We start from the raw sequence: 25,756 nt of genomic DNA, 5'->3' as shown, positions 1-25,756 counted from the left end.
TACCTACACCCTCCCTACCTCCCGCACCACTACCTACACCCTCCCTACCTCCCGCACCACTACCTACATCCTCCCTCCAGCGCTGCTCCCTACAACCTTCACTGGTCCCTACTGCAATCCCGGGAATCACAAGATTGACCGTTTTTCAATCCCGAATCCCGGGATTGAAAAAACGGCCCGGGATTGGCCTCCCTACCATGCATCGTTAGATCTGGATGCTGAGGGAGCAGAATTGGCGCATCCATCGACATCCTCTGCAGATCTGTGTATCAATGCCTTCTGGGCCAAGCCGGAGCTATTAGAATCACGGCACCCTTTGGTTGTTTTATTTTCCTCACCACCCTGGGTAGCAGGATGATCGGAGGAAACAGATATGCCAGATGAAAGTCCCATTTCACTGACAAGGCGTCCACAAAGATCGCTCCGGGATCCTTTGCTCTTGACCCGTATGCTGGCACTTTGTTGTTCAGACGGACGCCATGAGATCTATCTCTGGCAAACCCCACTTGTCTACCAGAGTCTGAAATACTTCCGGGTGTAGAGCCCATTCGCTTGCTTGAATGGTGTCAACTGAGAAAGTCTGCTTCCCAGTTTAGGACTCCTGGAACGACCACTGAGGACAATGCTGGAAGATGGAGTTCTGCCCACTTTAGTATGTGACTTACCTGCTTCATTGCTTTTTGGCTGCGAGTTCCTCCCTGATGGTTAAGGTACGCTGCTGCCGTTGCATTGTCCGAGCGGATCTGGACTGGTTTTCCTTGCAGAGTGTCCTTTGCCTGAATCAGTGTCATGTATATGGCCCGAAGTTCCAACAGGTTTATTGGCAGGCAACTTTCTTCTTTGGTCCATTGTCCCTGGAACCATAATTTTCCGGAAACTGCTCCCCAGCCCTGAAGACTGGCATCTGTTGTCAGGACCTCCCAATCTGATATCCAAAAGGGTCTCCCCTTGTCTAGATGGGATGTCTGTGGCCACCAGGCTAATGACTTTTTTACCTTTTCTGAAAGTACTATGGTCTGTTTCTTTATTGTCTGATGTACTCCATTCCATCTGGCCAGAATCGGACGCTGCAGAGGTCTTGAGTGGAATTGTGCATACTCCACCATGTCGAATGTTGACACCATCAAACCCATCATTCGCATTGCTGCATGAATTGATATTGTTTGACTGTGTAACAACTCCTGAGTCCTTAACCGCACCTTGGATATCTTGTTCCGAGGTAAAAATATTCTTTGCAGACTTGAATCCAATACAGCCCCCATATGAATCATCCGTTGTGACGGAATCAGAGATGACTTTGCCCAATTTATGAGCCATCCGTGCTCCTGTAGACATGTTATTGTCTGTTGGAGATGGCACAGGAGCAATTCCTGGGATTGTGCCAGGATTAAAAGGTCGTCGAGGTATGGAAAAATTCTTATCCCCTGCTTGCGGAGATAAGCTGCCATAACCACCATTATTTTGGTAAATACTCTGGGGGCTGTGGCTAACCCAAAGGGTAAAGTCTGGAACTGAAAATGTTGCTGGAGGATGGCTAACCTGAGATAACACTGATGAGACAGTGCTATAGGAACATGTAGGTAAGCATCCTGTATATCCAGGGATACCATATAATCCCCTGGTTCCATGGCCAAAACTATGGAGCGTAACGTCTCCATGTGTAACCGCGGTACCCTAATGTATTTGTTTAGCATTTTGAGATTGAGAATGGGCCGAAATTACCCATTTGGCTTCTGAACCAAAAACAGGTTGGAGTAAAAACCCTGTCCCCATTGTGCAGGGGGTACTGGAATAATTACTCCTGACTGAAGCAATTTCTGAACTGCTTCTTGCAGGGCTCTGGCCTTCGCCTCTACCTGAGATGGGCTGGGGCAGAAGAACCTTCGAGGAGGCTGCTTCTTGAAAGGGAAAACATAACCCAGAGATGCCACTTCTTGCACCCAGGCATTTGTTGTAGACTGCTGCGATATCTGTGCAATATGAAGAAGTCGGCCCCCTACCCTGCGGTCCCCCAGGCGGAGGCCCGCACCATCAGGCTGATGGCTTATCTTCTGGTTTGGAAGCTGGCCCTCTGGTGGCCCAGTGCTTCTTTGCCTTACCAAACTTATTGTATTGGGGCTGCTTATGTTCACTTTTTCCTTTTGCTTTTCCTTGCGACCGAAATGGCCGAAAAACCGGACCCTTAGGCCTGGGGTTATATGTGGCAGGAAACCTGACTTTCTTGGCTTCTGATTCCAGAATATCTGTCAATTCCTTACCAAACAGAATATTCCCAGCAAACGGCAAAGATTACAGGACCTTTTTTGATTCTGAATCAGCTTTCCATGTACGTAACCAAACTGCTCTACGAGCAGCTACTGTTAAGGCTGATGCTTCAGAAGCAATAGTACCCATATCTATTGCCGCTTCTTGCAAGAATACTGCAGCCTGTTTCATGTGAGCTATATGGGATTCTTGCTCCCTAGAAGGTGCTGGAAGCCCGTCTTCCAGTACCTCAGCCCATTCAGCTACTGCTTTTGCCATCCAAGCTGAAGCCATAGCTGGCCTTATGACTGTCCCCGACAGAGAAAATATGGGTTTCAAAAACCCATCCACTCTCCTGCCTGTGACATCATCTAATGACGTTGATGGCAAAGGTAATATAGATTTTCGCACTAATCGAGTAACATACGTATCTACTTTAGGAGGCAATTCCCTTTTTAAACAGTCCCCAGTTGGAAAATGATAATTGGAATCCCATTTTCTGGGAATTCTGTATTTTTTATTGGGTTAGCCCAAGCTTCTTCCATGATTTCCGTCAGCTGATCTGATCCTGGAAACTCTATCATAACTGTTTTGGGACGTTTAAACACAGGTACCTTAGTTTTTAACACCGGCTCTGCTGAATCCTCTAAGGACAGAATAATCTTCATTGCTCTTATTATTTCAGCTACATCCACTGAACTGATACCTTCTACCTGTTCTTCGTATGCTGAAGTAGAGTAGATAGAGCTATCATCATCTGATGTATCATCCTGTGTAGCCTGTGAATTTGATGATTTATTTATACTCTGTTTATCAGCTTGTTTCATTGTAGAAGCTGTTGGGGATATACCGTAGGAAGGGAGCTGCTGGTACGGGTTAATAGTGTACCCTACTCCTGGTATTGAAGCTGTAGGAATTAGCCGTTCAGCTATACTGGACAAGGTCTGTGCAAACATTGCCCAAGGTGGATCTACCTGACGCTGAACAGGGATCTGCCTTGTAATCTGCCGAAAAGCTAAATAGTGTGCACATAAACCGTCCTGTATCAGATCCTGAGAGGATAATACCGTTTCGCAGGACAAACATGATGATATGAGTGTTGGTGTTACTGTCAGTGTAACCTCGTCACTTTTGCCGCTCTTAGACATGATAAATAATCAGCACTTCCACAGTGTACTACACAATTTGTGACTGTAATCGCTTTACCATTTAAAGTGATATCAATCTGACCCTACCCATGCACCAGCATTGAGGCTCAGAAGAAACCACTGACAAACATATATAAAGTCAGCAATCACACTAGCAGTCAGTCACATGTTATATATTAGTCATATGAGCATATTATCAACTACAAACACATTTCAAAGTATGTAGGAGTACATATTACTGCATTCTGTATTATAAAGATCTTAACGTATTCAGACGCAATGCGAAGAAAGCCACAGTAATGTACACAGACTCATAGGCAATAGGCACTAAACTTAACTATTCATACTAATCAAAGTAGATAGAAAGTTAGTGCTGTATAACCCATACTCAGTAGAGTGGGATACAGGGAGACTCACCTCACTTCCAAGATCGATCAATACGTTAGCGAATGCTGAATGGATCCAGACGCTACTAGTGTACACTGTTGCTCCGGGAACTTTAGGTGAACACAGACGCTCCGGTCACACAGACGCCTGTACTGCGACCGGGTCTCCTCGTGGTAGTTTTTTAGTGAACACAGATGCGGCGACCCAGACCCCTCGTGGTAGCGTCTGAGACGGAAGTGAGGCAACAGTTCATGGCGGGAGACCGACGGAAACTGGTCATGAACTGGGGGGAGGGGCGACCAGGAGAGCATCAGACTCCCCACCGCTGACATCAACCCTAGGGAACGCAGCCTCATACTATTCCTGGTGCCTTATGATCCCTAAGTCCTAGAGCTGTAGCACCCGTGGTTGCGGCGCGTCAGCTACTGTTTGGTAGTCTTCTCCCAAACCAGTGCGGCTGTGTCCGTATTCCCCTTCTAAGCGGAAACGATGCCTTACCTTCTCCCCTTGCTCCGGCCACAGCCTGGTAACGTCTGCTGGACCTGCTAGTATATCCGACACAGACTCCCGCCGAGACAGCACTGTACCATGGGTAAGCGTTGTTGCGACCCGGCGGAGAGTTGTTGGAGCGACTCTTTCCAATATGCGTATAAGATGCTGTTAGGAAAGATCACTCAAAAACATAGTTAGGCTATAAAAAATAAAATAAGAAAGCTTAGGGCTGCCAAAAACAGCAGCCCTCTGACCATGGTCCGGCTCCTGCCGCACCAAACAAAAAACTGATTTGCCTGAGCCAGTGGGCGGGGATATATGGACGAGCCCGTTGCATCCTGGGAGGACTGAAAGCTTGTGATCGTTTGGTGCCAATCCGCTATCGCTCCATCATATCCCATTGTTATCTTGTGGATAACCTGTTGACCCAGCCGGAGAAACTCTATATTTGGTGGTACAATCCCTCCTGGACACAGGAGTGATAGTGCCGGTGCCTCTGGCTCAGAGAGGCAGGGGGTTATATTCAACGCTGTTCCTAGTTCCGAAACCGAATGGAACCTCACGGCCCATTCTCAACCTCAAGTCTTTAAACAAATTTGTGAAGGTATCCAAATTCCATATGGAAACTCTTCGCTCTATTGTTCTGGCCTTGGAGCCCAAGGACTATATGGTATCCCTGGACGTGCTGGATGCTTACCTACATATACCTATTGCCATGTCGCTTCAGCAATATTTGTGGTTTGCTATTGGCAACCTACATTATCAATGCCAGGCCTTGCATTCTGGACTGACCACGGCTCCGCGAATCTTCACCAAGGTCATGGCGGTCATGATGGTCCTTCAACGCCGTCAGGGTATCAGGATCCTGCCATATCTGGACGACTTGTTGATCCTGGCGAACTCCCCAGAGGTTCTACTCCGTCATCTGGAGCTGACTGTCCAATTCCTACAAGCCCACGGGTGGCTCATCAACTGGAAGAAATCCTCATTGGTTCCTGCTCAGAGAATGGTACACCTAGGGGGCGTTACTGGACACACACAACCAACGGTTGTTCTTGTCTCCGGAGAAGGTCAATAAACTTCAGGACAGCATACAATGCTTCCTCTCTCGCCCTCGTGTGTCGATACACTCGGCGATGCAAGTACTAGGCCTCATGGTGTCTGCTTTCGACATGGTAGAGTACACTCAATTTCATTCTTGCCCTCCGCAGCGGTTAATCCGTTCCAAGTGGGATGGCCTGCCTCACCGGATCTGGTCTCACATGATTTCCTTGACTCCGGACGTTTGTATGTCTCTGAGCTGGTGGCTCCAAGACCAACAATTGAGCAGGTGTCGTCTCCAACTGGGTCCTCCTATTGACGAATGCCAGTCTGCGGGGGTTGGGGTGCGGTGTTGGATCAACACTCTCTTCAGGGTCTGTGGACCAGGGAGGAATCTCTCCTTCCGATAAACATTCTGGAGTTGCGGGCAGTGTTCAGTGCTCTGAAACTGGCCCTGCCTCTGGTACAGAACAGGCCTGTTCAAGTACAGTCGGACAATGCCACCATGGTGGCATACATAAATCATCTAGGCGGCACGCTAAGCCGCATGGCAATGATGGAAGTGTCAAAGATTCTTCTATGGGCGGAACGCCATCTGCCAGCCATATCGCAAGTGTTCATTCCGGGGGTCCTCAACCGGGAAGCGGACTTCCTCAGTCGTCAGGACATACACGCTGGAGAGTGGAGCCTTCATCCGGAATTCTTTCAACTCCTAGTGGACAAGTGGGGCCTACCAGATGTAGACCTGATGGCGTCTCGACACAATCACAAGGTTCCATTCTTCGGAGCAAGGACAAGGGATCCTCAAGCATAATAAGGAAGTTCAAGCAAGAAGGAGGATTACTACTTCTAATCGCTCCAGCAAGGCCCAGACGGCATTGGTTCTCAGACCTGCAGGGTCTTTCGATAGAGCGTCCTCTTCTACTTCCGCAATGCCCAGACCTCCTCGTTCAGGGCCCTTATGTCTACCAGGATCTGGCCCGACTGGCTTTGACGGCGTGGCTGTTGAAGCTTCAGTTCTGAGGGCCAAAAGATTTTCTGAGGCGGTCATTCAAACTATGTTGAAAGCCCGTTAACCGGCTTCGGCTCGGATTTATTATAGGGTCTGGAATTTTTACTTCACCTGGTGTGCGGCTAAGAATTATGATGCGTACAAGTTCAGTACTGCCAAACTTTTGGCTTTTTTCTGCAACGGACTGGACTTAGGTCTTCGTCTGGCCTCCCTCAAGGTTCATATTTCAGCCTTGTCGTTATGGTTTTAGAGAAAAATTGCGACTCTGCCTGACGTTCATACTTTCACTCAGGGTGTTTTACGGATTCAACCTCCCTATGTTCCTCCTCTGGCTCCTTGGGATTTGTCGGTTGTTCTGGATGCCCTACAAGAGTCTCCGTTTGAACCTCTTGAGTCTGTGGACCTTAAACGGCTTACACTTAAGGTCTTATTTTTGCTGGCTATTGCCTCTGCTAGAAGGGTTTCAGACTTGGGTGCCTTATCCTGTCGGTCACCCTTTCTGATTTTTCGCCGTGACCGTGTGGTTCTTAGAACTCGCCCTGGTTATCTGCCTAAGGTGGTGTTGTCTTTCCACCTTAACCAAGAGATTGTAGTTCTGGCATTTATCTCTCCTGGTTTGTCCTCCAAATAACGGTCTTTGGATGTGGTACGGGCTCTCCGTATATATATGAAGAGAACCGCCTCTCTTAGGAGATCTGATTCTCTCATTGTCCTTTTTGGTTTTCACAAACGTGGCTGGCCAGCGAATAAGCAGACCTTGGCCAGATGGATTAGAATGGTGATTGCACAAGCTTATGTACAGGCTGGACTTCCAGCTCTTGTTACTATCAAGGCCCATTCTACTCGGTCAGTCATTCTTGGGCGGCCCGCCGTGGCGTGTCCCTAGAACAATTGTGCAAGGTGGCTACGTGGTCCTCAGTGAACACGTTCATCAGGTTCTATGCCTTTGATACTTCCGCCTCCCAGGATGCTTCCTTTGGACACCGGGTTCTTGTGACCGCTACAGTGCTTCCCCTCCCATGAGGAACTGCTTTAGGACATCCCCGATGTTATTCCCTGTGGAATACCAGTGTACCCCGCTGCAGAAAAGGATATTTACGGTAAGAACTTACTTTTGTTAAATCTCTTTCTGCGAGGTACACTGGATTCCACAGGGCGCCCACCCTGACGCACTTAGCTTCTTTGGGTTTGTATGGCATTAGCCGCTGATACCTTCTCCTGTCGTGAGAATGTGGTTGTCTGTGGCTACTAACTACTGTCGCCTCTTTTACCTGCTACTGCATTGGACTGGTTAACAAAACTGAGCTCCTGTGCACGGAGGCAGGGATTTAGAGGAGGCGGTACAGTGAATCCTGGGAACAGTCAAAGCTTTAGCCTGTTGGTGCCTCGGATCAAGATCCAACTCTACACCCCAATGTTATTCCCTGTGGAAACAGTGTACCTCGCAGAAAGAGAGTTAACAATGGTAAATCTTACCATAAATCTCCTTTTCTGCAGTGGGGAACACTGGTATTCCACAGGGAATAACATCGGGGTGTAGAGTTGGATCAGGCAAAAAACAGGCAATAGACACTTACATTCTAGGCTTTATGAGTGGGGTGGGGTTGTAATGGGAAATATAAATATTTAGGTGGACGGTTATTTAATTCAGATGTTTATGGCTGATAATCCCCTGTGTGTCTCTATATTTCATGACCCGTCATGCCTCACACGTATGGAGTTTGTAAGTGTCTGCGTGGGTTTCGTCCAGGTGCTCTGGATTCCTCCTACACTCCAAAAACACACTGGCTGGTTAATTGGCTTCTGACAGAATGAACACTTGTCTGCCTGCATGCTTGCTTGTTAGGGAATGTAGAGTGCAAGCTCCAGTGGTGCAGGGACTGATGTCTCTGTACAGCGCTGCGTAGGTGTAGCTCATATTAATCACTCATGATAATAGATTCACCTGCATTACTGGCATCTCGAGCAACCAACATACAAAATTATTACTAATACAAAATAATCCTTAGAACACTTGACTGGTCAGTGGCGGATGTAACCTAGGGACTGCAGCCCCTTCCTCCCCCTCTCACCAGTAGAAATCAGCCACTATCCCAGTTCCAGTCGTGGCATGGACAAAAGGTGGTTCTTATAACAACCAATCAGATTCTAGCGATCATTTTCTAGAATATACTAGAAATAAGATAGCTAGAATCGGATTTGTTGTCATGGGCAGCTTTTCAACTTGTTCTCTCTAGAAGGTTTAATACATCTCCCATTAACGTATTCCTGTCTTTCACAATTGCTGCAGCTTATTATAATGGTGCTAATCACATACAGCGTACATGCCCTGATTCAGTACAACATACGTGTGTCCACAATCCCTTCCTGCCTCTAACACATAGGAGTCCTTTCAATTAGCCAGGAGTAAGTGCACTTACTGTAGCCCTGGACTCACTGATGTCACGTTTGCAGTCCCATAAGGCTCGGTACACAAACCTACGAGTCCGGGGTAAGATCAGGTGCCCCTTGCCGGCACCATTGCACCCTTCTAGCACCTAACTGACTGGGGGCGGGATGTACTAATAGACATCGCCGGCCATCGTCACGATGCTAATCACATACAGTATGTACTAACATTGGGAAGGGCAGCTCTCTCGATAAGAGCAGTACTTTGAGATCCTCGGCGGCTCCCTCATTTCCGGGTTTCGGCCCCCGGAGTCAGTCTGCGCATGTGCCAAATGACGGGGCCGGCTGCAGGGCATGCTGGGAGGGATCCAATCACACCAGCGTTGTGGAGAGAAGCCCATAGGCTTCTATGGGGTATCGCCTGCAAAAGCTGGCGATCCCCTCTGCGGCGCTGACCCGGTGGCCGGGGGCTTTGTACATTAGGAAAATGCGGTGAATGGGGGTTTGCCGTGCTTTCCGCTTAGTACATCCGCCCTCATTCCTTTGTGATCTGGATGTTACATAATATGTAGCACATGTGGGGATAACAGACCAGTTGTTACATAGAAAACAGGTATAGGATCTATCGTCCAGCACGCTAAGGACCTGGGATTATCTAATGTCTGTAACATTCCCCTACTTATTAAATTGTTCATCCAGTTCTCTTTCCTCATAGTACCTGTAGTAAGAAACATTTGGTGATTATATCTTTGTGTATTATAAAATCTCTGTACTGCAGCAACCATTCAGCTTTCTGCATAATGGGATCCCATTCCTATACTCTGGAGCAGGTAAAACAATGCCAAATTACTTATATATTGTGACTTTAACACTTGTACTTGTCCATGTGTGTTTTCAGCACCTGCCACCTCCACTGCCCAGCAAAACCCCACCGCCACCCCCTCCGAAGACCACGAGAAAGCAGATCTCCGTGGACGCCAGCACCACGCAGTAGACCGCACGCCACTCTCTGAATGTACAGCTCGCTACGGTTAATTTTGTAGAATTTACCTCATTTGGGCCGCAGTGTTTTCCTTTTCCTCCGTTGTGCAATCATCCTAGATGAAAACAGTAATTTTAGAGTTAACGAAACGTAAAATAAAGACAACCACAAAAAAAGCATTGTGTGCTACTCAGTTGTGGATACTAATTTATGTAGTGTAATACTAAGGGAGCAACTTATATACAAAGCAAGATTTAAAAAAAACGGATGTGAGTGACTTATAGGAGTATTGCTACGAATGTCGGTCAGTTCCTTTGTCATCATCTTGTACAGAAGTTTGTATATATATGATTTTTTTTTATTTTTAGGTTGTTTTATTTTTATTTTTTTATTATTATGTTACTTGTTTTTATTGTACTAGACCCATTCATATTAAATACTTACCCTCTTAGGCATTTCCTATCAGCCACTACTGCTGAGGATGCATAGACAGATCGGTAGCCCTAGCTGTGCCAACAGATAACTAGAATCATGTGTAGATTTGCCTTTTAATTGTTACATTACAGTGATAATGTTATTTTCTGTATATGTATTCTGCCATTCCGTTTTATAATCACCCTGTAGATTTTGTTACATATAACTGACTAAAAAAATAAAAATATGTTTTAAAAAAAGAAACTCTTAGTCCTTTAAGGGGCAGTTATAGGGGTGTACTGTAAGTGGTCATTTTGTGGGTTGGGGTATTACTCTTAGGAAAGCAGAATATAGTTTCACTAGGGTCTGAATTTTCCACCCGCTTACCCAACTATTACACAGTGAGACAGAAGGATTGTACACAGTCGCCTTTAGATTTAAAGGGCACATTTATCAACGAGTGATGAAACTCGTTATGAGGGAGATGTACTAAGCCTTGAAAAGAGATCAGTTTCACAGTAAGTACCAGCCAATCAACTCCTAACTGCCATGTCACTGGCTGGGTTTGAAAAATGACAGAAGCTGGTTGGTTGGTACTTTATTATTGTGAAATGTATCACTTTTCAGGGCTTGCTACATGTTTCCTTGTATATGATAAAACTTGTTGCATATGATAAATGGTGCGTCGGCCAATCAACTTCCAACTGTCATTTTTCAAACACCTGACAGTTGGGCGCTGAACACCTGACAGTTGGGCGCTGAACACCTGACAGTTGGGCGCTGAACACCTGACAGTTGGGCGCTGAACACCTGACAGTTGGGCGCTGAACACCTGACAGTTGGGCGCTGAACACCTGACAGTTGGGCGCTGAACACCTGACAGTTGGGCGCTGAACACCTGACAGTTGGGCGCTGAACACCTGACAGTTGGGCGCTGAACACTTGACAGTTGGGAGCTGAACACTTGACAGTTGGGAGCTGAACACTTGACAGTTGGGAGCTGAACACTTGACAGTTGGGAGCTGAACACCTGACAGTTGGGAGCTGAACACCTGACAGTTGGGAGCTGAACACCTGACAGTTGGGAGCTAATTGGCTGGAGCACCATTTATCATATGCAAAGAGTTGTATCATTTGCAACGCGTTTTATCACTCGTTGATAAATGAGCCACTTAAAGTAGGAAGTAGGACTGGTTATAGGATTGTAACAACAATTGATGGTACAGTAGCTCATCTAGGAAAGCTCTTGGCAACGAACGAGTAGGATATTATCCAATAAAATAGGCAGCGACCCATATTTATTTATGACCGACTGATCACACAATTTATTAAGGTCTTCCATCAGACCTTTACTATTAATCAAGAGAATCTCCTACCATCCCCCAAAAACTGACTACACTCATCATCATTTACTGTGCAGGAAATATACAGATTACAAAAAATTGTTACAATGCACAAAAAGCATTGAAGCGCATACTCTGTTAATTATCTGATTTGTTTATGAACTAACACCGCCTTTGGTGGATAGTTAAACTGATGGTATATACTAAAAAAGTGTAAACGAAAGCACAATTATAGCCTTAATAAAGAGTTGAACAGTGTAAAGGTCAGCATTACTGCCTCACAGCACTGAGGTCATGGGTTCCATTCCCACCATGGCCCCAACTGTGTGGAGTTTGTATATTCTCCCCATGCTTGCGTGGGTTTCCTCTGGCTACTCCGGTTTCCTCCCACAATCCAAAAATGAGTTTTATGGTAAGAACTTGTTAAAACTCTTTCTGCGAGGTACACTGGGCTCCACAAGTCTGGACAATGGGGTGTAGAGTAGGATCTTGATCCGAGGCACCAACAGGCTCAAAACTTTGACTGTTCCCAGAATGCACAGCGCCGCCTCCTGTATCACCCCGCCTCCCAGCACAGGAGCTCAGTTTAGTTAACCAGCCCAATGCAGTAGCAGGAAAAGACACGACAACGGTTAGTAGCCACATACACCACACTCTCACGACAAGAGAAGTGTCAGCGGCTAATGCCATATCAACCCAAAGAAGCTAAGTGCGTCAGGGTGGGCGCCTTGTGGAGCCCAGTGTACCTCGCAGAAAGAGTTTTAACAAGGGTAAGTTCTTACCATAAAACTTGTTTTCTGCTGCGGGGTACACTGGGCTCCACAAGTCTGGACAATGGGGATGTCCTAAAGCAGTTCCTTATGGGAGGGGACGCACTGTAGCGGGCACAAGAACCCGGCGTCCAAAGGAAGCATCCTGGGAAGCGGCAGTATCGAAGGCATAGAACCTTATGAACGTGTTCCCTGAGGACCACATAGCCGCCTTGCACAATTGGTCAAGGGTCGCACCACGTTGGGCCGCCCAAGAAGGTCCAACAGACCGAGTAGAATGGGCCGTAGTGTGAACAGGAGCTGACAGACCAGCCTTCACATAAGCATGCGCAATCACCATTCTAATCCACCTGGCCAGGGTCTGCTTGTGAGCAGGCCAGCCACGTTTGTGAAATCCAAACAAATCAAAGAGAGAATCAGACTTTCGACTAGAAGCAGTTCTCTTCACATAGATACGGAGTGCCCGTACCACATCCAAAGACCGCTCTTTGGGAGACAAATCAGGAGAGACAAAAGCTGGAACCACAATCTCCTGATTAAGGTGGAACGAAGAAACCACCTTAGGTAAATATCCGGGACGAGTCCTAAGAACCGCCCGGTCACGGTGAAAAATCAGATATGGGGAACTACAAGACAAGGCACCCAAATCCGATACTCTTTTAGCAGAGGCAATAGCCAGCAAGAACACCACCTTAAGGGAAAGCCACTTAAGGTCAGCTGAACCAAGAGGTTCAAATGGAGGCTCCTGCAACGCCTCCAAAACCACTGACAAGTCCCAAGGAGCCACAGGCGGGACATAGGGAGGTTGGATACGCAACACACCCTGAGTGAAAGTATGAACATCAGGTAAAGTCGCAATTTTGCTCTGAAACCACACCGACAAGGCAGAAATATGAACCTTGAGGGAGGCCAGACGCAGGCCTAAATCTAGGCCCTGCTGTAGAAAAGCCAAAAGTTTGGCTGTACTAAACTTGGAAGCGTCATAATGGTTAGATGCGCAGCAAACAAAGTAGGATTGCCAGACCCGATGGTAAATCCGAGCAGAGGCCGGTTTCCGGGCCCGCAACATAGTTTCTCTAACGTCCTAGTGGATGCTGGGGACTCCGTCAGGACCATGGGGAATAGCGGCTCCGCAGGAGACAGGGCACAAAAAGTAAGCTTTTAGGATCACATGGTGTGTACTGGCTCCTCCCCCTATGACCCTCCTCCAAGCCTCAGTTAGGTTTTTGTGCTCGTCCGAGCAGGGTGCAATCTAGGTGGCTCTCTTAAAGAGTTGCTTAGAAAAAGTTTTTAGGTTCTTTATTTTCAGTGAGTCCTGCTGGCAACAGGCTCACTGCATCGAGGGACTTAGGGGAGAGAAGTGAACTCACCTGCGTGCAGGATGGATTGGCTTCTTAGGCTACTGGACACCATTAGCTCCAGAGGGAGTCGGAACACAGGTCTCGCCCTGGGGTTCGTCCCGGAGCCGCGCCGCCGACCCCCCTTGCAGATGCTGAAGATTGAAGAGGTCCGGAACCAGGCGGCAGAAGACTTTCAGTCTTCATCAGGTAGCGCACAGCACTGCAGCTGTGCGCCATTGTTGTCAGCACACTTCACACAGCGGTCACGGAGGGTGCAGGGCGCGGGGGGGGGCGCCCTGGGCAGCAATGTATAATACCTGTATGGCGAAAAATACATCACATATAGCCCTTGAGGCTATATGGATGTATTTAACCCCTGCCAGATATCACAAACTCCGGAGAAGAAGCCCGCCGAAAAGGGGGCGGGGCCTATTCTCCTCAGCACACAGCGCCATTTTCCCTCACAGAAATGCTGGTGGGAAGGCTCCCATGCTCTCCCCTGCACTGCACTACAGAAACAGGGTTAAAACAGAGAGGGGGGGCACTGATTTGGCGATATGAATATATATTAAATGCTATAAGGGAGGAACACTTATATAAAGGTTGTCCCTGTATAATTATAGCGTTTTGGTGTGTGCTGGCAAACTCTCCCTCTGTCTCCCCAAGGGGCTAGTGGGTCCTGTCCTCTATCAGAGCATTCCCTATGTGTGTGCTGTATGTCGGTACGTGTGTGTCGACATGTATGAGGAAAATGTTGGTGAGGAGGCGGAGCAAATTGCCTGTAAGGTGATGTCACTCTCTAGGGAGTCGACACCGGAATGGATGGCTTATTTATGGAATTACGTGATAATGTCAACACGCTGCAAGCCGGTTGACGACATGAGACGACCGGCGAACAAATTAGTACCTGTCCAGGCGTCTCAAACACAGTCAGGGGCTGTAAAACGCCCATTTACCTCAGTCGGTCGACACAGACCCAGACACGGACACTGATTTCAGTGTCGACGGTGAAGAAACAAACGTATTTTCCTTTAGGGCCACACGTTAAGGGCAATGAAGGAGATGTTACATATTTCTGATACTACAAGTACCACAAAAAAGGGTATTATGTGGGATGTGAAAAAACTACCTGTAGTTTTTCCTGAATCAGATAAATTAAATGAAGTGTGTGATGATGCGTGGGTTTCCCCCGATAGAAAATTATTGGCGGTATACCCTTTCCCGCCAGAAGTTAGGGCGCGTTGGGAAACACCTCTTAGGGTGGATAAGGCGCTCACATGCTTATCAGAACAAGTGGCGGTACCATCTACAGATAGGGCCGTACTTAAGGAGCCAGCTGATAGGAGGCTGGAAAATATCCTAAAAAGTATACACACACATGCTGGTGTTATACTGCGACCAGCGATCGCCTCAGCCTGGATGTGCAGAGCTGAGGTGGCTTGGTCGGATTCCCTGACTAAAAATATTGATACCCTTGACAGGGACAGTATTTTATTGACTATAGAGCATTTAAAGGATGCATTTCTATATATGCGAGATGCGCAGAGGGATATTTGCACTCTGGCATCAAGAGTAAATGCGATGTCCATATCTGCAAGAAGATGTTTATGGACACGACAGTGGTCAGGTGATGCAGATTCCAAACGGCACAAAGATGTATTGCCGTATAAAGGGGAGGAGTTATTTGGGGTCGGTCCATGGGACCTGGTGGCCACGGCAACTGCTGGAAAATCCACCGTTTTTTACCCTAAGTCCCTATAAGAGTCATATCTGTCCAGGGATAGAGGAAAGGGAAGAAGACTGCAGCAGGCAGCCCATTCCCAGGAACAGAAGCCCTCCAACGCTTCTACCAAGTTCTCAGCATGACGCTGGGACCGTACAGGACCCCTGGATCCTACAAGTAGTATCCAAGGGGTACAGATTGGAATGTCGAGACGTTTCCCCCTCGCAGTTTCCTGTAGTCTGCTGTACCAATGTCTCCCTCCGACAGGGAGGCAGTATTGAAAACAATTCACAAGCTGTATTCCCAGCAGGTGATAATAAAATTACCCCTCCTACAACAAGGAAAGGGGTATTATTCCACATTATATGGTGGTACTGAAGCCAGAAGGCTAGGTGAGACCTATTCTAAATCTGAAATATTTGAACACTTAAAAAAGTTCAAATCCAGATGGAGTCACTCAGAGCAGTGATAGCGAACCGGGAAGAAGGGGACTATATGGTGTCCCGGGACATCAGGGATGCTTACCTCCATGTCCCAAAATTTGCTTTTTCGTGGTTCGTGGTACAGAACTGTCACTATCAGTTTCAGACGATGCCGTTGGATTGTCCACGGCACCCCGGGTCTTTACCAAGGTAATGACCGAAATGAGGATTCGTCTTCAAAGAAAATGGACGACCTCCTGATAAGAACAAGGTCCAGAGAACAGTTGGAGGTCGGAGTAGCACTATCTCAAGTAGTTCTACGACAACACGGGTGGATTCTAAATATTCCAAAACCGCAGTTGTTCCAACGACACGTCTGCTGGTCCTAGGGATGATTCTGGACACAATCCAGAAAAAGGTGTTTCTCCCAGAGGAGAAAGCCAGGGAGTTATCCGAGCTAATCGGGATCCTCCTAAAACCAGGAAAAGTGTCAGTGCATCATTGCACAAGAGTCCTGGTAAAAATGGTGGCTTATTACGAAGCGATTCCATTCGGCAGATTTCACGCAAGAACTCTTCAGTGGGATCTGCTGGACAAATGGTCCGGATCGCATCTTCAGATGCATCAGGGGATAACCCTATATCCAAGGACAAGGGTGTCTCTCCTGTGGTGATTACAGAGTGCTCATCTTCTAGAGGGCCGCAGATTCGGCATTCAGGATTGGATGCTGGTGACCACGGAGGCTAGCCTGAGAGGCTGGGGAGCAGTCACACAGGAAAAAAAATTTCCAGGGAGTGTGATCAAGTCTGGAGAATTCTCTCCACATAAATATACTGGAGCTAAGAGCAAATTTATAATGCTCTAAACTTAGCAAGACCTCTGCTTCAAGGTCAGCCGGTATTGATCCAGTGGGATAACATCACGGCAGTCGCCCACGTAAACAGAAAGGGCGGCACAAGAAGCAGGAGGGCAGTGGCAAAACTGCAAGGATTTTTCGCTAGGCGGAAAATCATGTGATAGCACTGTCAGCAGTGTTCATTCCGGGAGTGGACGACTGGGAAGCAGACTTCCTCAGCAGGCACGACCTCCACCCGGGAGAGTGGGAACTTCATCGGGAAGTTTTCCGCATGATTGTGAACCGTTGGGAAAGACCAAAGGTGGACATGATGGCGTCCCGCCCGAACAAAAAACGGGACAGGTATTGCGCCAGGTCACGAGACCTTCAGGCGATAGCTGTGGATGCCCTGGTAACACCGTGGGTGTAACAGTCGGGGTATGTGTTCCCTCCTCTGCTTCTCATAACCAAGGTATTGAGAATTATGAGACGTAGAGGAGTAAGAACTATACTCGTGGCTCCGGATTGGCCAAGAGGGACTTGGTACCCGGAATTTCAAGAGATGCTCACAGAGGACTAATGGCCTCGGGAGCTAAGAAGGGACTTGCTTCAGCAAGTACCATGTCTGTTCCAAGACTTACCGCGGCTGCGTTTGACGGCATGGCGGTTGAACGCCGGATCCTAAGGGAAAAGGCATTCCGGAAGAGGTCATACCTACCCTGGTCAAAGCCAGGAAGGAGGTGACCGCACAACGTTATCACCACATGTGGTGAAAATATGTTGCGTGGGTGAGGCCAGGAAGGCCCCACGAAGAAATTTCAACTAGGTCGATTTCTGCACTTCCTGCAAACAGGAGTGTCTATGAGCCTCAAATTGGGGTCCATTAAGGTTCAAGTTTCGGCCCTGTAGATTTTCTTCCAGAAAGAATTGGCTTCAGTTCCTGAAGTCCAGACATTTGTCAAGGGAGTATTGCATATACAGCCCCTTTTGTGCCTCCAGTGGCACCGTGGGATCTCAACGTAGTGTTGGGATTCCTCAAATCATATTGGTTTGAACCGCTCAAATCTGTGGTTTTGAAATATCTCACTTGGAAAGTGACCATGCTGTTGGCCCTGGCCTCGGCCAGGCGATTGTCAGAATTGGCGGCTTTGTCTTACAAAAGCCCATATTTGATTTTCCATTCGGACAGGGCAGAACTGCGGACTCGTCCCCAGTTTCTTCCTAAGGTGGTGTCAGCGTTTCACCTGAAACAACCTATTGTGGTGCCTGCGGCTACTAGGGACTTGGAGGACTCCAAGTTGCTAGACGTTGTCAGGGCCCTGAAAATATATATATATATATATATATATATATATAATTCCAGGACGGCTGGAGTCAGAAAGTCTGACTTGCTGTTTATATTGTATGCACCCAAAAAGCTGGGTGCTCCTGCTTCTAAGCAGACTATTGCTCGTTGGATTTGTAGTACAATTCAGCTTGCACATTCTGTGGCAGGCCTGCCACAGCCAAAATCTGTAAATGCCCATTCCACAAGGAAGGTGGGCTCATCTTGGGCGGCTGCCCGAGGGGTCTCGGCTTTGCAACTTTGCCGAGCAGCTACGTGGTCAGGGGGGAACTCGTTTGTAAAATTCTACAAATTTGATACCCTGGCTGAGGAGGACCTGGGGTTCTCTCATTCGGTGCTGCAGAGTCATCCGCACTCTCCCGCCCGTTTGGGAGCTTTGGTATAATCCCCATGGTCCTGACGGAGTCCCCAGCATCCACTAGGACGTTAGAGAAAATAAGATTTTACTTACCGATAAATCTATTTCTCGTTGTCCGTAGTGGATGCTGGGCGCCCATCCCAAGTGCGGATTGTCTGCATTACTTGTACATAATTATTGTTACAAAAATCGGGTTATTATTATTGTTGTGGGCCATCTTTTCAGAGGCTCCTTCGTTGTTATCATACTGTTAACTGGGTTCAAATCACAAGTTGTACGGTGTGATTGGTGTGGCTGGTATGAGTCTTACCCGGGATTCAAGATCCTTCCTTATTGTGTGCGCTCGTCCGGGCACAGTACCTAACTGAGGCTTGGAGGAGGGTCATAGGGGGAGGAGCCAGTACACACCATGTGATCCTAAAAGCTTACTTTTTGTGCCCTGTCTCCTGCGGAGCCGCTATTCCCCATGGTCCTGACGGAGTCCCCAGCATCCACTACGGACTACGAGAAATAGATTTATCGGTAAGTAAAATCTTATTTTTAATGACCTCTTCAGAAAAACCCTTAGCTCTTAAGACGGAAGCTTCAAGAGCCACGCGTCAAAGACAGCCGGGCTAGGTCCTGGTAGACACAGGGGCCCTGAACGAGGAGGTCTGGGCGTTGTGGAAGTAGAAGTGGACCCTCTGACGATAGACCTTGCAGGTGCCGTCTGGGCCACACCGGAGCTATGAGAAGCAGATTTCCTCTTTCTTGCTTGAACTTCCGAATTACCCTGGGCAGGAGTGACACCGGAGGGAACATGTACGGCAGCTGAAACTTCCACGGCACTGCCAGCGCATCCACGAATGCTGCTTGAGGATCCCTTGCTCCGAAGACCGGAACCTTGTGATTGTGTCGAGTCGCCAGCAGATCCACATCTGGAAGACCCCACCTTTCCACGAGGAGTTGAAACACTTCTGGATGGAGTCCCCACTCGCCGGCATGCACGTCCTGACTACTGAGAAAGTCCGCTTCCCAATTCAGGACTCCCGGAATGAATATTGCCGGTAGATGCCGTTCTGCCCAACGTAGAATCCGTGAGGCTTCCTTCATTGCCAAACGGCTTCGAGTGCCGCCTTGATGATTTATGTAAGCCACTGTGGTGGCGTTGTCCGACTGTACTTGAACAGGACGGTTCTGAATCAAATGCTGGGCTAGGTTCAACGCATTGAAGACCGCCCGCAATTCCAGAATGTTGATCGAGAGGAGAGATTACTCCTTGGTCCACCGACCCTGCAAGGAGTGCTGCTCCAGCACCGCGCCCCAACCTCTTAGACTGGCATCTGTCGTCAACAGGACCCAGTTGGATATCCAGAAGGGACGGCCTCTGCACAATTGTCTGTCCTGGAGCCACCAGAGCAGCGACAGACGGACCTCCGGAGTCAAAGAGATCATTTGAGACCTGATCCGGTGAGGCAGGCCGTCCCACTTGGCTAGAATCAGCTTCTGGAGGGGGTGAGAAATGGAATTGAGCATACTCCACTATGTCGAATGCTGATACCATGAGGGCCAGCACCTGCATTGCCGAATGTATCGACACTTGCGGACGAGAAAGGAAGCAACTAATCCTGTCCTGAAGTTTCAGGACTTTCTCCTGAGACAAGAACAACCTCTGGTTGTGAGTGTCCAACAGCGCTCCCAGATGCACCATGCTCTGAGCAGGGACCAGGGAGGATTTCTTCCAGTAGATAAGCCACCCGTGGGCTTGTAGAAACCGGACCGTCCTATCCAGATGACGCAGGAGAAGATCTGGGGAATTTGCCAGGATTAACAAGTTGTCCAGATATGGCAGTATCCTGACCCCTTGATGGCGGAGTACCACCGTCCTCACCGCCATAACTTTGGTGAAGACTCGCGGAGCCGTTGTTAAACCAAAAGGTAACGCCCGAAACTGGTAATGGAGGTTGCCAATAGCGAACCTCAGGTATTGTTGATGTGACGCTGCTATAGGAATATGCAGGTAAGCATCCTGTATGTCCAGGGAGACCATGTAGTCGCCAGGTTCCAAGGACAGAACTATAGAGCGAAGGGTTTCCATATGGAACTTGGAAACCTTCACAAACTTGTTCAGTGCCTTGAGGTTGAGAATGGGCCGGGAGGACCCATTCGGTTTCGGGACTAGAAACAGCGGAGAATAGTACCCCCGGCCCCTCTGCGCAAGAGACACCTGTATTACGACTCCTGTATCCAGGAGGGTCTGTACCACCGAATGCAGAGTGTTTGCCTTTGTCTGGTCCGACGGGACGTCTGTCTGGCAAAATCGATGAGGGGGTCGGTTTTTGAAGGCTATGGCGTAACCTCGAGTGACGACTTCCCGTACCCAGGCATCTGAAGTGGTCTTCAACCATTCCTGGGTATACCCTAGAAGCCGGCCCCCCACCCTGGGATCCCCCAGGGGGAGGCCCGCCCCGTCATGCGGCAGGCTTATCGGTCTTGGCTGCTGGCTGACGGGCAGCCCAGGCTCTTTTGGGCTTCGGCTTACCAGGTTTGGAAGTGCGGGCCTGCTTATGGTACGCCTGACCTTTTGCTTTACCTGAAGGACGAAAGGGGCGAAAGGACGTGCCTTTGGCTTTCGACACAGAAGGAGCTGTATTAGGCAGACAGGCAGTTTTGGCAGTAGCCAAGTCAGCCACTATCTTATTTAAGTCCTCCCCAAACAGAATATCCCCCTTGAAAGGGAGTACCTCCAGGGTTTTTCTAGAGTCCAGATCCACAGACCAGGATCTCAGCCACAATATCCTGCGAGCCAGGACTGACGTAGTAGAGGACTTGGCTGCTAGGATACCGGCATCAGAAGCCGCCTCTTTAATATAGCGAGAAGCTGTGACAATATATGACAAGCATTGTCTAGCATGGTCAGAGGAGATTTCAGCTTCTAATTTCAAGGCCCATGCTTCAATAGCCTCTGCCGCCTATGTAGCTGCAATAGTGGGCCTTTGGGCAGCACCCGTGAGGGTGTAAATCGCTTTTAGACAACTCTTGACACGTTTATCCGTAGGCTCTTTTAGAGACGTGATGGTAGTGACAGGTAGAGCTGAGGAAACCACCATCCTAGCCACATGTGAGTCTACTGGAGGAGGCGTTTCCCAATTCTTAGACAGTTCTGGCGCGAGGGGATAGCGAGCCAGCATCTTCTTTTGAGGCACAAACTTCATACCCGGGCTTCGCCAGGGTTCCATACATATATCCACTAGGTGGTCAGAGTGAGGTAAAACTTGTTTAATCACCTTCTGACGCTTGAACCTATCTGGTTTCTTAGGAGGAACGGATGGCTCGGGATCATCCGTAATCTACAGAATTAATTTAACAGCCTCCAAAAGATCAGGAACATCCACATGTGAACTACCCTCCCCATCAGCCGTATCTGAGTCAGAACCTGTGGGGTCAGTGTATGTGCTGTCTTCATCAGACGAGGTGTCAGTGACAGCAGTGGATTGTGAGGAGACGAGCGCTCGCTTAGAGGACCTCTTGGACTTAGGTTAGCGATGGTCAGACTTTTTAGTAGTCAGGGACTGGTTCAACTTCTTTAATTGAGCAGATAAATCGTCCGCCCACGGCGGGTTAGCTGCAGGGACCACATACGGTTGTACCGGCATTGGGGCTCCCATAGGGGGTGTTAGTTTATGAACTAGCGTATGCAGAAGCGTGGAAAAAGCGGCCCACGGAGGGTCAGTATGTGCCTCCGTTGCCACAGTCCCACTGGGGGGGCAAGGAGCCCCCAGAACCAGAGCCCACCGCTGCTATATTTTCCCCATATGTGCCTGTGGCTTCAGCAACACCGGCAGTGTGTTCCGCCCCAGAACCGTTACCCTCAGAAGCAGACATGATATAACTTGCAGTATGCGGGAACACAGTACAATTATTAGCAGCACTATATCCCTAAACCCAAACCCCTGCGCAGTGTAGTCAGCACCAGCAGAGATAAAGGAGAGATATGGTGACTAAATCACAGAGAAAAATACGTAATACAGTATATCTTTGTGAAAATCCTATATTAAATAACACCTGACGCACCAAGCCCCCTCAGGTTATAGAATATAGGGATAGCAAGTTGAGTGAAAGACACGAGATGGACACCACTCAGCTATCAATGCACACACAAATAGTCACAGTTTGTACAATGCAGAGGTTATTACAGACAATAATACTGCACTGGACTAGCTTACACAGCTATATAGTCAATAGATATAACACTACACAGTAAGAAACTGGATCTATATCACAGGGTAATTGTACTATAAACCCCTGACTAAATGCACTCTTTCTTAACTAACACTGACTAAAAAGGCAGGTAGAATACTTAAGTGTCATGTAAAGGCACAGCGCTGACAACCAGGCGGCTTTACATAGGAGGATTTGCCCAAGCAGTCCCAGGAACAGTGAGCTGAGGAGTTATGGCGCCGCAGACACTGACAGGGAGTGAGGAAAAGACAGAGATGCAGCTCCAGGGCGGGAACACTTGCTGGAAATGGCGCCCTGGGGCTGGGGGAGGGGCTTCAGGTCTAAGCCTTATCCCCCTTGCTGGCAAAACCACCGGGTACTGTGGGCGATATTAAAATCTGTTTTAAGAGAAAACCTGACCTGCGCCTATGCCCTGGTGATCTAGTGGGATCGCCTGTATCCACAGTGTCCACCGCCAGCACGCGCGTCCCGCCTCCCACTGACCGTGCCGGATTGCGATAAAGACCGGGTCTCGCGAGCGGGACCCACTTACCACCTCCCGAAGCGCGGCCACGCGATCCTGGAGAGCCCCAGCCGTGTGTGTCTAACATGAAGAAAACCGGAGCCTCCGCTGTAGGTACCCGGCAACCAGGGCTCGGGAGTGTACAGCGCCGCTGGGGAGAGCTGGAGCTGCAGCAGTGAATGTCACAAGACATTTACCACCGCTGCTGCCCTTGAAGTCTTCACTTTTTACCTCATAAAAAGCTTTTCTCAGGGCTGCTTGGAGCAGCCCCTCTGTTAAGGGCCTGCTTACTGCAGCACCAACTGACAAACTTAGTTCCTGTGCTGGGAGGCGGGGTGATATAGTAGGCGGCGCTGTGCATTCTGGGAACAGTCAAAGCTTTGAGCCTGTTGGTGCCTCGGATCAAGATGCTACTCTACACCCCATTGTCCAGACTTGTGGAGCCCAGTGTACCCCGCAGCATAAAATATACTGGTAGGTTAATTGGCTCCCAACAAAATTAACCCTAGCGTGAATGTGTACGTGTACATGTGGTAGGGAATATAGATTGTAAGCTCCACTGGGGCAGGAACTGGTGCGTCTGGAATAAAAGTGAGGCACAATGAAGTTCCAATGGCAGGAGCTCCCAGCAACTCTAAATCCATCCTTGTGGTTCCCGCACCTGCAAGTCTTCCCAAGGCACGCAAGCTGGGGGAGTGTATTATTATATCCATAACTCCAAATGTTCTGCCTCTATTCTCAGTCGGTTGCATCATGATGGGCGTGTCTGGTGCTGCTGAAGCACGCAGCTGTAACCAACACCAGCCACCTGCCTCTCTCCAGCGGTACTGGCACCGGGTCCTGTTGTTATACTACAGCTGCAATACAAGCCTGATACTGCTATGGACGTATTACCTGCAGGGGTTACACACTTGGAGGTGGAGATGTCAGGGGGAACATAAGCTGAAGGTTTGCCTAGGGCAGGGGTGGGCAATTAATTTCTATAGGGGGCCACATGAAAAATCTGAACTGTGTTAGAGGGCCGAACCAATGATAACTTGAACTTAATTATGCTCAATATATAATAAAAGCACAAACCTGCTTTTTAATGTCAGGTTTTTTTTCTGCTATTGGCTTGTAATGTGCACTGTATGACGCGTTGCTGTCCCATTGCTGCAAGACTCACCCTGGATGCCGGTCTGATGGGATCTCTAAAGCACCCCGAAGTTTAAGCAGGAAGTGACAGGGCAATGCCGTCTCTAGGCTGCTAGGGACCCAGGGGGCAGCAGTACAGCACAGTGTGTGGTGTAGGGAGCCTGTGGGTGGAGAGCCGCAGGTGCCGTGTGTGTGAGATTAAGGGGGGGCGGCCGTGTGACTGGAATGAATACGCAGGCCGGACAGAGATTACCAAAGGGCCGTATGTGGCCCGCGGGCCGTACTTTGCCCAGGTCTGGCCTAGGGCATCAAGCAACCTTGCACCAGCCCTGAGGATGTACATATTACATACACAAGTGTGCAGTATTTCCTTACATTGAGACGGGTACAGTACATTATGTCTATGGTCAGAATGTCGATGTATAAGGTAGACATGAGAATGTCTACATTGTCAGTATGTTGACAGATGTCAATATGTACAACATGTCAGCATCAGTGTGCGGACATTAGTGCAATGTCTGGATTGCTAACCTTAAACCTAATGCAATTGTTGACGTTCTGTCATTCCAGGTGTTGACATACATGATGCTGACATGATGTCGACACTGGCGACTGGATCTTCAATGGGGCGGTATCATTAATAGTTTCTGTGTAAGATACAGACTGGAAGCATTCAGTCCTGTTCTAGAATCACAGGTAGGACATCTGGCTTCTGCACTAATAATGGTTATACAGCAGGAGGAACAATTTGGGCTATTCCTAGTTGTGCAGGGAAACGTATACTACAGAATAGATACTGCTGTGTATAAGTGGGATAAATAGGATTATACCAATGTGAGATCAAATGTGAATAGATAAGTAACATTGTGGAAACAAAATAAAGTAACTCTAGTACTGTGATGTGATAAACGGGTGACTTCCGTATACTGCCAGGTAGTGTCATGAAATCTGGGACATAGGGCCAAATTCAGACCTGATCACTAGGCAGCGATTTTTGCTGCCCTGCGATTGGATAGTCGCTGCCTACAGTGGGAGTGGTTTTTCATTGTGCAAGTGTGCGAACGCATGTGTAGCAGAGCTGTACAAACTGATTTCTCATACGTCCTAGAGGATGCTGGGGTCCATTTCATGACCATGGGGTATAGATGGTTCCGCAGGAGCCATGGGCACTTTAAGACTTTTCAAGGGTGTGAACTGGCTCCTCCCTCTATGCCCCTCCTCCAGACCTCAGTTTTAGAAATGTGCCCAGGCAGACTGGATGCACTCCAGAGGAGCTCTACTGAGTTTCTCTGAGAAGACTTATGTTAGGTTTTTTTATTTTCAGGGAGAACCGCTAGCAACAGTCTCCCTGCTTCGTGGGACTGAGGGGGCAGAAGTAGAAACCAACTTCCTAAAGAGTTTCATGGCTCTGCTTCTGGCTGACGGGACACCATTAGCTCCTGAAGGGAACTGAACGCTAGCCATGCCTAGATGCTCACTCCCACAGCATGCCGTCACCCCCCTCACAGAGCCAGAAGTCAGAAGACAGGTGAGTGTTAGAAGACAGATCTTTAATCAAGAAAGTGACGGCTAAAGGTACCGCGCGGCTGGCGGGAGCGCAGCGTGCCATGTTGCCCACACATACACAGGCACTGCAAGGTGGGGGGGTCACCCTG

The 25,756-nt window shown here is 48.5% G+C and overlaps 1 protein-coding gene and 1 long non-coding RNA gene across 3 annotated transcripts in view; one reads left to right on the top strand and one right to left on the bottom strand.

Annotated features, from left to right (window-relative positions):
• DOCK1 (dedicator of cytokinesis 1) overlaps positions 1–10,365 on the top strand; it is a 649,074-nt gene extending 638,709 nt beyond the window's left edge. For both annotated transcript variants that reach the window (XM_063962225.1, XM_063962224.1), the window contains exon 52: positions 9,611–10,365. In XM_063962225.1, coding sequence (XP_063818295.1) covers positions 9,611–9,706 — 96 coding nt within the window. In that variant the 3' untranslated portion in view covers positions 9,707–10,365. The remainder of the gene's footprint in view (positions 1–9,610) is intronic.
• LOC135056720 (uncharacterized) overlaps positions 1–23,255 on the bottom strand; it is a 44,738-nt gene extending 21,483 nt beyond the window's left edge. Inside the window, exons 1-2 of the long non-coding RNA XR_010244054.1 lie at positions 22,998–23,255; positions 9,763–9,809 (exon numbers count right to left, since the gene is read on the bottom strand). This is a non-coding gene — a long non-coding RNA (uncharacterized LOC135056720). The remainder of the gene's footprint in view (positions 1–9,762; positions 9,810–22,997) is intronic.
• Positions 23,256–25,756: the final 2,501 nt, after the last annotated feature.

This window comes from Pseudophryne corroboree, chromosome 3, assembly GCF_028390025.1.
Source record: "Pseudophryne corroboree isolate aPseCor3 chromosome 3, aPseCor3.hap2, whole genome shotgun sequence".
Lineage (NCBI taxonomy): Eukaryota > Metazoa > Chordata > Amphibia > Anura > Myobatrachidae > Pseudophryne > Pseudophryne corroboree.
The sequence above is the reverse complement of the archived record's forward strand: the minus strand, read 5'-3'. Positions and strand labels throughout refer to the sequence as shown.